The sequence below is a fragment of the Podarcis bocagei genome (genome assembly GCF_964188305.1).
Source record: "Podarcis bocagei genome assembly, chromosome: 9".
NCBI lineage: Eukaryota > Metazoa > Chordata > Lepidosauria > Squamata > Lacertidae > Podarcis > Podarcis bocagei.
In genome coordinates, this window is record NC_138134.1 from 58,234,698 (window position 1) to 58,247,211 (window position 12,514).

The 12,514-nt window shown below is 45.6% G+C and overlaps 1 protein-coding gene across 1 annotated transcript in view; it reads right to left on the bottom strand.

Annotated features, from left to right (window-relative positions):
- Nucleotides 1-12,514, bottom strand: part of CISD2 (CDGSH iron sulfur domain 2) — a 17,911-nt gene continuing 5,397 nt past the window's right edge. Inside the window, exons 2-3 of the mRNA XM_081209398.1 lie at nt 1,388-1,602; nt 1-377 (exon numbers count right to left, since the gene is read on the bottom strand). Coding sequence (XP_081065524.1) covers nt 288-377; nt 1,388-1,602 — 305 coding nt within the window. The 3' untranslated portion in view covers nt 1-287. The remainder of the gene's footprint in view (nt 378-1,387; nt 1,603-12,514) is intronic.

Genomic DNA, 12,514 nt, shown 5'->3' on the forward strand with positions numbered 1-12,514 from the left:
TTTACGAATCACCTTAACATTTTATTACTGGTTAAATTGAAACTCTGGGAGCGACCATTTTGTTACGGGAGTAAAAACGCATGTACAAAGGGACCATTCTTTGTTAAGTTGGACATGGCTTTTGAGACCATACAAAAATATCATCACATGTCTATCACAGTCTATAAAACTAAGGTAACCTAAAGAGATATCAAAGCTCAAGTCTACAGTAAGTATTAGACTGAAAGCACTACCACGTGGGTATCAAGTGGACTTCCCGTCAGTCGTGGTTTAGCTGGGGAGGCTTGCTAGACTTCTTTCTTCTTGAGTATTAATGGGCCCACATTATCTCCTGTCGACTCATTGTGCTTCTTGTGGGAGCCATCACAGACAGGGAACTGAAAAGAAGGCAAGAGAGAAGCAGCTGAATATCTGCACATTGTAGGGTGGTAATTATGATTCAAAGCTTTTTGCTCAGGAGCCCGGGTCACTCATAACTAGAACAGAGTACATTCAGCATAGATAAAATGGGATGGCAACACACAAGCTTAAGTAAAGGGACAGAAAAAGTTCCAGGCTGAGGGACAGTAGTCTAGGCCCAATACCCCAAAATGAAACAATGCATGCCTTAAAATGGTCTCTGTACTTGCTCCACCCATGACACTGGGTAAAGGTAAAGGGACCCCTGACCATTAGGTCCAGTCGTGGCCGACTCTGGGGTTGCGGCGCTCATCTTGCTTTATTGGCCAAGGGAGCCGGCATACAGCTTCCGGGTCATGTGGCCAGCATGACTAAGCCACTTCTGGCGAACCAGAGCAGCTCACGGAAACGCCGTTTACCTTCCCGCCAGAGCGGTACCTATTAATCTACTTGCAGTTCATGCTTTCAAACTGCTAGGCTGGCAGGGGCAGGGACCGAGCAACGGGAGCTCACTCCGTCACAGGGATTCGAACCGCTGGCCTTCTGATCGGCAAGTCCTAGGCTCTGTGGCTTAACCCACAGCACCACCCGCGTCCCTATGACACTGGTTATGAACCATCTAATATTGGTATAGCCAGCCAGTTGCTGCAGGCTACACCTCCCATCATCTCTGGCCACATTGCCTGATGCTGATGGGAGGGCACAACGCGGCCTACTCCAGCCACTTGTAGCTCAAGCTCATACAAACTTGGAACTCCTGGATCCTTTGGCACTTTACAGAGACTGAGGTGGGTTTGTTGAGGCTTAAAAGCTGCCAGTGTCAAGTCTCCCTAGAGTCTGTTGCTATTCGGTTGTCTGAATTTTGTGACTCCAGCAGTATACAGTCTTCCTTAAAGGATCTTTTCATATAGTATCTACTAGCTCCTTCAGGTATACTGGAAATGACAGTAACCTTGAAGCCACATCTCAAAGCATTAAAATGACTCACCGTTTTTGAGCGCCAGCACCTACAATACACTGCCTTTGTGAGACAAAGGTCCTCAATGTTGATTTCGTTCACTACTTTGGGGTTCTCCTTCTGGATCTTGAGATTGATCAAGCTATCCTTCTGCTGCTTCTTCTTGGGGAGGAATGGACGAATAGCAAGGTATCCAAGCAGAGCAAGGACACCCAGGAAAGGCAATAACCGCAGCCATTCTGAAACTAAGCACATACCACACACATGAATGTTATAGAAGGCTGCTCACCACCATGAACAAGTTCCAGCATCAACTGCTACCAACGCAGCGCTTTATTATAGAGTGCTTACATTCAAAAACTTACAAATATCATGCAGAAACTGCTGGAAGCGGCCTCTGCATTTTGACTTGACCCCATGGCAGCCACAACACGTAGTGTAAGACATTGCTGCATTCTGGTTGCAAGGGCAACAGCAGTAGCATGAAAACTCTTAAGAATGTAAGAAGATCCTGCTGCATCAAATAACGCATTAGTCTAGCATCCTGTTCTCACAGTGGTCAGCCACATGCCGATGGAAAGCGATAATAGCAACTCTGCATGCCATGTGCTAGGACACTGGCATGTCATAAGGCCATGGTGAGGGTAGATAATTATTTGGAGGCACCTCTGTGTTCTCACTCCCTTCATTTCAATGCTGGCAACATTCTACGCCGCCAGCAGTGACGGTATGTGACTGTCCTTGCCTGACTTCCCAAAACTGATGGTTGATACGTTATGCTTTCTGTCTTTATGTTTCTGAGTACAATTCAAAGTGTTGGTGCTGACCTCAGCCCAGTATACCTGAAGGAGCGTCTCCACCCCCATCGTTCAGTCCGGACACTGAGGTCCAGCGCCGAGGGCCTTCTGACGGTTCCCTCACTGCAAGAGGTGAGGTTACAGGGAACCGGGCAGAAGGCCTTTTTGGTAGTGGTGCCCGCCCTGTGGAACGCCCTCCCATCAGATGTCAAGGAAATAAACAACTACATGACTTTTAGAAAACATCTGAAAGCAGCCCTGTTTAGGGAAGTTTTTAATGTTTGATCGTGTTTTTAATATTCTATTGGGAGCCACCCAGAGTGGTTGGGGAAATCCAGCCAGATGGGCAGGGTAATAATAATAATAATAACTGCAATCCCACCAAATCATATTAGACAGTATTGCCTGTCCTCACAATGAGGAATATCCATAGCATCAACACAGGGAAGAGCAGATGAAATTATGAGGTAGTTAAAGTTTGCTTTGGATTAATTATCCATCTCATGGCCATCTTTCCTTGCCCATTGACTTCTGACTACTATACAGCAGAATTAGTGAAATAATTCAAAGGCACTTAAAAAAAATTAAGCTCACAGGAGCACACTCTTGTCCCCATGCACAAAAAGGGGATTAAATCGAGGCAGATATAAATGAGTCAGTGTACAATTAAAAACATAGGACACAATTCCCCAGCTTCACTGAAATAAATGGAAGAGGCTTAGCAGGATTTAGGCAAAAGATGCTGATAAAGTATTGGGGCTTATGCGTATTTTTACCTAGACAGCAATAATATTACTATTGTACTTCTTTATAAGAAGCTGCCTTACACAAAGTCAGACCTTTGGTCAACCGAACTCAGTACTGTTGACACTGACTCCAAATTCTCCAGTGTTTCAAGACAGGAAATTATCCCAGGCATACCTGGAGGTGCTGGGAATTTAACCTGGGGCATTCTCCAATCCAAACATGTGCTCCGTCACTCAGCTATGGCCCACCGAATTATGTCCCTTAGGGTGGATATATTTGCAAAAGGTTGTGTAATCCTGCCGAATCGAGCTCCCCAAGGATTTCCAGCTCTGCAAATTTTCTTGCGTTATACATTTAAAGTGCTATCATGCTCCTTTAAATCAGACAGAGGGCCTTCTCGGTAGTGGCGCCCGCCCTGTGGAATGCCCTCCCTTCAGATGTGAAAGAAATAAGCAGCTATCTTATCTTTAAAAGACATCTGAAGGCAACCCTGTTTAGGGAAGTTTTTAATATTTAATGCTGTATTTTTAACACTCGATTGGGAGCCGCCCAGAGTGGCTGGGGAAACTCAGCCAGATGGGCGGGGTATAAATAATAAACTATTATAGTCATGGCTTCCCCCAGAAGAATTGTGGGAAATGCAGTTTGCTAAGGATGCTGGGAGCTCATAGGAGACGCCAGTCCCCTGCCAGTGCCACAATTTTCCAGAGTGGTTTAACAATAAATCCATTTTCACAGGGCACTCTGTGCTGCTTTAAATACATAGTGCAGATGGGAGCCTACTTGAGGGTATGAAATATTCACTTCCTGGGTGGGTGGAACGGGATTCCTTACCTAACTACATCTTTAATAAGAAAGGCAAGACACAAATGCAAAGCTCTTAGCACTACGCAGGGTAACAACAGGCAGTCCAAATGGCAAGTCAAGCTGACCTGAACAAGGACAGAGACAACCTGCGGTTCCCATGGAAGCGTATTCAAATACAGGCAAATCAGAGTTACACTGAGCCACGAAGCACTGCCTATGAGTGGGGGCAAGCCCGCTTTGACCCAGGTAGGCCTCCGCCTACCCAATACCCAATTTCTTTAGGCCATTTATACAGCATTTAATCTCAGTTGTCCCTATGTCGGTAGATCCCAAGCTTTCTAAGGCCACAGCCCCCACCCCACCCCCGGTTCCGTAAACCCATCCCCGCTTCCCCCTCCCCGATAAAAAGCATTGTTCAGAATAGTGGATTGCATGGCCCACCATGGAATATAAAAAAGTCAGAACGCTAATAATTAATGGCAAAACCCAATCAAAACGATTTAGTTCAATTAATTCAACCAAACTGGTGAACTGGATCTGGCCCCTTGCCTTTTTAACACACATAGACGGAGAGAGAGAGAGATTATCCAGCTGCTCCCAGGGAGCAGAACAGCCCAATTTGCAAACCCTACGTTGATCTGATAGTTCACATGCCTAGGAGAGAAAGGAAGACTCCCCTGCCAGCTCAAGGGGTTCCAAACAGCTGCTTTCCTGACTAAGCAATGTTTCTGACAAACTGGAGAGAAGCCATAAAAAACAACTGTCAAGTGCACCAGGGCCTCTGAATGTTACGTCCTTTGAACAGGCTACCTGCACCAAGCATGCTTCCCAAGAGCTTATGAAGATGCTACACAGACCAGAAAACCACCAGGCTTTTCATACTGAACTTTGCACGCGGCAGCCGGCCCTAGCATTTGCCTCAGGTGGCAGATTACAGGGAGAGGGCAGCAGGGGTGAAGTGCAAGAAAACAGAGTAGTGTGTGCTACACAGCTTGCCCTGCAGTCCCTGAGCAACTCTAGTATGGTGGAGAACGTTGTCCTGTCACCAGTGGTGAAGTACAGTGGTACCTCTGGATGCGAACGGGATCCATTCTGGAGCCCCGTTCGCATCCTGAAGCAAACGCAACCTGCGTCTGCGTGTGCACGGGTCGCGATTCGCCGCTTCCGCACATGTGCGTGATGTCATTTTGAGCATCTGCGCATGCATGAGCAGCGAAACCCGAAAATAACGCATTCCATTACTTCTGGGTCACCACGGAGCACAACCCAAAAGCGCTCAACCTGAAGCAACTTCAACCTGAGGTATGACTGTAAAATGGTAACTGGAAATTTGTAGATGGCGAGAGATTTGTCATTTGCTCCAGGCAGCAAAATGTCTTGGGCTAGCCCTGCTCCATGCTTTCCTAATTTTTATTTCAGCCATGGGAAGGACTTGCAAAAGCACACACATTCGCTGACCCACAGCATCTCATATGTGCACAGAAATTAGAAGCACTTCTGATGTATTGAGTGTTGAGAATGCAAAATAGTAAGCAGCTAAAGTTAATTCTGCATGGCTATTTATACTATGAAACTTTATCTTTCACACCCATGTTTCCTGTTTATACACCTTTTTTGAAAGATAGCATTTGCACCGATATACCCATATAAAAGAAAACACAGGTGACAATTTTTACATGAGCAAATTCGCTCAGGCAGCAATCCTGGACACACATACCTGAAAAGGTGCAATTGAACTAAATGAGGCTTACTTCAGAGTAAGCATGCATACGACTGCACTGTAGGGTGCATAAGATGACTACAAAGCTCAAACTTAGTATGTATTTGCCTGGTACAAAGATACATATTGACCCATTTCATCTTACTTTGCCTTTCAACAAAATCCCCCTTTAAACTGCCTTTAGACCAAAATGGGGGAGGAAAAAATAAAAGGATCTTGCTTTGTTTTATAGTGAAAGACAAAAACAGAAAGGGTAATGTGATATAGCAGAAAGGAAATGGTAGGGTTTGGTGTTGTATTTAAAAAAATAAAAATAAAAACCCTGGATAGCTGAACAGCAGAGTCACACATGGAGACAAACTTTTTTCAACTTCACTTTATAACATACAACTTGCTCTTGAAATGCGGCGCGAGAGCATAAATCATCACGAAAGTTTTGCCTAATGACAGATTTATTTGCTTGCTACTCTTTTATTGGCCTCTGTATTGAAAGACTTGCCTCAATGCATTCTGCCTTGTAATATAACAAAAATAAATTTTAAAAGAATACTAGGGCAAGTCCAGCTAAGTCCCCCTCCCCAAATAAAATGACGAGTGTGGGGGAATCTGATGGCCTCCAGATGTCATGGAGATCCAGCCAGTATTTCCAAGGGCCAAAGAAGATTGCAATTCTACTCCAGCAACATGAGGGTAGATGGGGAGGAGACACAGCTTTCTCTTCTCTGCCTTAAATGTTTCCCTTCCAATACTCCTGTATCAAGGAGAAAACAAAAACCCTGAGTTTCCTCACAGGAAGATGTAGCAGTTTATGGTCAGCAACACTATGCCAGACATTTTGGGAGTCCATTGTGGACCCCACTTGTAATACATCCGTACCTTGGAAGTCGAACAGAATCCGAAACATTCCAAAACGTTCGAAAACCAAATTGCAGCTTCTGATTGGCTGCAGGAAGCTCCTGCAGCCAATCAGAAGCCGTAGAACCCCATCAGACATTTGGGTTCCAAAAGAACGTCCACAAACTGGGTTTGCAGCATTCAGGAGCCAAAATGTCAAAGTTCCAAGGTGTTCGGGATCCAAGATACACCTGCACATTCTAAAAATGAGATGAGTGCTGTGTTCTGGGCCGAGCTGCACTTCCTGGAACAGGTTTGTAGTCTTGGGATGTTCTGGATTCAAACCTGTCACTGGAGTCCCTAGACCAGGGTTTCTAAACAGTCTCTAGCTGTTTTTGGACTACAGTTTCCAACATTCCTGACCACTGGGCCTGCTAGCTTGGGGAGTTCCTATGGCAACCTCCAGCCAGGCACTGAGCAGGGCAATACCTGCATCAAATCACATGCCCTGTTCGACCCTAAAAACTGCAGAACAGGGAATAACTTAGTTGCCCTGAACATATCATGTCCTATGTAATTTTCTCCTCCTTGGTTAAATAGCCTAAGAGAGGCTAGATAAAGCAGGCAGCTGGGCTGGGGAGACCCCCTTTGATCCTAGCCAGGTTGCATTGTTAGCTCAGGCTCTGGGTTAACAAGGGATTCAGATTTTTACCTTGGGCCACTGCAAACATTAACCACCCTGATTGCTTTGTAGTAATAAGCAGGCTCTTGGAACATGAACAAATCTGAGCGAAAAAGGTAAAGAAATAGGTATCTCTGAAAACTGCTTTTTTGAAGAAAAAAGTGAAATAAAAAATTGGCATCTAGAGCACAGCTATTAGCTGGGCAGATGAGAGCATTCCATTCCCATCCTTGCACAGCATCATATAACACCCCCCCCGCCCCCCAAAAAACAAAACAGGACAATTGGAAACTAGTTAAGTGATCAGAATTTCATGTCGACAACACCTGCACAGCATGATAACGGAGGCAATCAGACAAAGACGGACTCCAAGGAAAGATCAGAACTGAGCCACAAGGCATTTAAGTGGGAAGACTGTCGAACAATGGTTAACGTGGAAACTTCCAAGTTAAGAGCACATTAATAAAATGGAGGGAATACAGCAAACAAAAGGCACCATTATCTAGCAACTGCATGGTTGCAGACTAGTACTTTCTGGCTAGGTTCACAGAAGCAAATGAGCATTATGTGCCTATGACAGGCTTAGAAAGCAATCCAATATGCACGTCCAGGTTTTATGCAGATTCAAAAGCTACTGCCTGAACTCTGAGGCTGGTGCCGAGTACAGTGGTACCTTGAGATGCAAACAGGATCTGTTCCAGGGCCCTGTTCGCATCCCGAATAGAACGCAAGATGCGACGGTGCGTCTGCGTGTGTCGCGTTTTGGCGCTTCTGCACACGCGTATGACGTCATTTTGACGGTCTGCGCATGCACGCGGGGCGAAACCCAGAAGTAACACACTCTGTTACTTCTGGGTCACCGCAGAGCGCAACCCGAATTTGCCTAACCCGAAGCATATTCATCCTGAGGTATGACTGTACTGTCTTACAAAGCACTTCATTGCAACAGTCCGATGGACCTGGTGACGTTGCTACGAAGTGATGTGCACTTTGCAACCTCCCAAAATAGGATGGCAGGGAATGATGAAACATTATCTTTCAGCTACAGGTAGGTAGCCGTGTTGATCTGCCATAGTCGAATAAAATAAAATAAAAATTCCTTCCAGTAGTACCTTAGAGACCAACTGTTAGTTATTAGTATGAGCTTTCGTGTGCATGCCAAGAAAAAAATTAAGAGGATCTTACATATATATACCACACGCTTTTAATAGGCCTATGGAAACTGCAATGATGGTACCCTACCAAGTTACCTGACTATGTTTTTGGGGATCACCAGTGGACCCCCGTTACATAATCTCGTTACCAAGTTTTGCTTAGCTGGCTAGCATTGGAATCAGAGATGGAATATTGAATTAGCAGTGCAATCCTACATCTCTCTATTTGGTCAAAAATAAGTCCCATATAGGCTATAGTAAGTGCAATATAGGATTATAGCCTCAGCCAGGGTGGTTCAACATCCATCCTGAGGGCCGCATGCGGCCCTCAAGGCCTTTTTTGGTGACCCTTGGCAACATTTGACACTCTGGCCCCTTCAGTCCTTACCCTGTCTTCCCAAAGCCTAGTTAGCGAGGTGCTGGGCTTTGGGAAGGAAGCGTGAGGGCTCTGACAGAGCCCTAGAGTCCTCTATCCTCTTTCCCAAAGCCTAGTTAGCGCTTTTCCAGCTATGGGAAGAAAGTAGGTCTCTAGGACCCTGACCAGAGCCTCCCACCTCCTTCCCAAACCCCAGCAACGTGCTTATCTGGCTCTGGCCTGGCTCTCTCCCCCAAGACAAGGCAGCGTGCAGCCCACAGGTTCCACGTCAAAGTACTCTTGCAGCCCACTTGGTATGAAAAGTTGGACCATGAACCTTATGCCTGGCCTAGCAAGTCAATTAGCAGCTTAAGGCAAATACAGACAAGTGGAAGGACTGTGGTTTTAATGCTTTGTCTGCAAAGTGTCAGAACTTTGCACAACATCTTCACAGGGAGTCAGATCTAAGTTTTCCTGACTCCAGTCGCAGACACACTGCAGAGAACAGATAAACTCTCTAGCTGTAATGCCACCAGTTTAATCAATTATACCGGCCTTAAAAAGCACAGTCATCATGAGGCTGAAGTATATGTTACAGCAGAATTACTGGGGATAACAACAGGAACTGAAAGAAGGAAGACACCTCAACTGGAATGCAATGCAATGCTGAATTACTGGCAAATTCTTCACTTAGTGCTGCTTCACCATTTTTGTGAAGTATTTAGGGGAAATTATTTTCTCTTGGGGATGTCCAAAAGTTCCTTCTGTTGAAACCGAGCACCAATTTCCAAGGGTTAAGAAAAAGAAAAAAATGTACTATGGAACCAGATCATGATTAAAACTGAGTTTCTCATGCAAAGAGAACCCAAGTTTGTGCCGCATAATTTCTCTGATACGTTGCTGTGTAAGCCTCAAGAGACATGATGAGATCCATGGGGAAAGCACTCACCTGTGAAAGGGCTCCGTGTGCCTGCTGTGCTGTTTAAACATGCTTTTCCTATATGCAGGGCTACACTCGTGCAACGTTAGTATGCCAATGGCGTATCTAATGAAATGCAGAAACGAAATGCCGCTTGAATATGACCAGCACATATAATAGGCATATTTAAAAGGAGATGTAAGCCACACAGAACTCTTACATTTACCTGTAAGTGCATCCAGTTGGATCGCTGGCCACAAAAGCTTATGCCATGATAAACGTGTTGTTCTTTAAAGGTGCCACAAGATTCTTTGATGGATTCTGCTGCAAGGGACTCATGTGGGTACCGCCTTGGAAATTGCTTTTCCTGCAGCTCACATCATCTTTAAATCAAGCTATGGTCATGGTAGGGCAGTCCTGTATTTTCAAACTACTGTACTTCTGCTCCAGTCAATCTCCACATCACCATGTTATGCTTAAGGCAGGGACATCTCTGGACAAAGCATGGAGTTACTATTCACTGTCTTGCTCTACTGAGATGAGGATTGAGGGACAGCTATCGAGCTATTGCTCTTGGAAAAGAGAGTGAAACTGGAATAATTTGGAGCCAAAGCACATAGTTACGCTGACCACAGGGGCACTGGCAATAATGAGTTCTGAGAAGTGTGATTAGAGGCACCTCAATATAGTTAACTGAGACTAGGCATTTTGATTGTATTACGCCATTAGCTGCAATGGCTGCCAGTCTGCATGTGGGCCCAATTTAAAGTGGTCATCTTGACCTTTAAATCCCTTAAAGCAGGCATATCGAACAGGTAGATTGTGATCTACCGGTAGATCACTGGCTGTCTGTGGTAGATCCCTGGCTCCCCCCGAAGAAGCTCAACAACTTTGGCTCCCCTAAAAAAGCTCAACCCCAAAAATGTGGCCTTCCTCCTCCCAAAAAGAAGCTCAACAGCTTTGACCTGAACCCCCCAAAAGGGGGTAGATCACTGCATTTTTAACTCTGTGAGTAGATCGCAATCTCTTGGGAGTTGGCCACCCCTGCCTTAAAGTTTTGCCTGAAAGAGCTGGCCTGCCCAAAACTTATGAGATTCTGTCCCATGTGTGCCTGCAAACTGAAGTGAAGGGAGAGTCTACAAGGAAGAGGGTCTTCTCTGTGGGAGATTTGCAGTAAAACCTAACAATGCTAGTTAGTATTTGAAGGGGTTAAGGACCACTGAGTTCTAAATTAGTAGAGTGGGCTCAGTGATGTCACATCTGCTCTTCTACAAAGAGGAAGCAGGGCTTGTTTCCTGTTCCTTACTCTCTCTCTCTCTCACACACACACTGCATGGGATGGAGGCAGACGTGCCTTAAATTAGCTCTCTGTGGCTGCCTTGTTGTTGTTGTTATCTAAGAGCATTTACCTGCAGTTTATCGTTGCTACCGTCCGTGTTCCCATAGCCAACAGGGTCACCTCACTATGCTGGCAGCCTAGCTGCAAGCACTCTAGCTGGGTTGGCTCTTCAGCAGACCAGGCGCCCCAGTCAGTGACAGGCCTCGTTGCTTGTAGCTGAGCTTCGGCAAATATCCAGGGAGGCCAGCCAAGAACTGAATGGTGCTCAGAAACAGCCATACTGGTGTACAGTGGTACCTCTAGTTACGAACGTAATTTGTTCCAGAGGTCCGTTCTTAACCTGAAACTGTTGTTAACTAGAGCGTGCATTCGCTAATGGGGCATCTTGCTGCCGCTGTGCTCCTGGCACACAATTTCCGTTCTCATCCTGGGGCAAAGTTCTTAACTTGAGGTAACTCTTCCAGGTTAGTGGAGTTTGTAACCTGAGGTGTTTGTAACTCGAGGTACCAGTGTAGTGGCTAGAGTGCTGGACTAGGACCTGGGAGACCAGGGTTCACATCATCATTTGGTCATGAAGCTCACTGGGTGACCTTTGACCAGTTACAACCTCTTAAGCTAACCTACCTCACCGGGCTGTAATGAGGATAAAATGGAGAGGAGGAGGAAAACCATGTACACCACACCATGAAAGTTGGGGTAGAAACGTAGTAGTAGCAATAACAATACAGTGGACGCTCGGGTTGCGAACGTGATCCGTGCAGGATGCGCATTCGCAACCTGCAGCAGCGCGTCTGCACACGCGTGGGTTGCGATTCTGCGCGTGCGCGGCTGCCGAAACCCGGAAGTAACCCGTTCCGGTACTTCCGGGTTTCGGCGGGTGCGTAACCCAAAAAAACGCAACCTGGAGTGGCTGTAACCCAAGGTATGACTGCAATTAGTAGCAGTTGTAGTAGACAGAGGGGAACAAATGGGGCAATACAGAAAAAAATGATGGCTCTGACGATGCTCCACTGAATTTGCGAATTCATTCATACGATACTGGACAGCTTACAACAAAATATTGAAAACGGAAGATATAATAAAGGTTTTAAAATGACAAAAGTAAAAAAAAAGGGCAGTCAAAATGTCCACACACAACAAGTACATGGTGTTTTATGAAGAAGAGGCAATGTAAAAGTCCCTCAAGCGTTCCAAACTGACGAATGATATTACAGGAGTGACTCTGTAGCTCAAGTCAGGATGGGCATGCAAAACAACATTCCCTGTTTACTCAAGGCTTTCCGCCCACCCTGCAGCCTTCGAGTTGTGCCCAGCCCGATGAACTGGTTTTAACCCCATTAGCCATGTACAGCCTTTACAGCTGCTCTATTCATGCAACCTGAAGCCTATTTATTTTCCAGAACCTTTAGATTTATTAGCTAGTTCAACCTGCAAATTGTTCATAGCCGGAGGGGAGATGTAAAAACATCGGAGATAACAGGGAAACTGCTGTACGTCGACTTAGAAAAAAATCCTCTGACTTACAAAGGCTCCAACTTTGTGGGGAGGTTTTAGTGAGCAAAATAAGAGGATTAAAAAATATATATCACACAATTTTAGGTGGCCAAATTCACATTTCCGTGGTTGCATGTGTAAAATAGGCTTGGGGAGCCAGGTGTAGGGATTAGCTTCTCTGGTGACAAGGAGCAGATGTAGCAACAGAAAGAGGACAAGGCATTTGCTCTCCTCTCCAAAGGGAGAAATACAGTAACAACTTTCACTGGGGTGATTGTCTGAAATTGTTGCAAGCTCTAAGCACCTGCC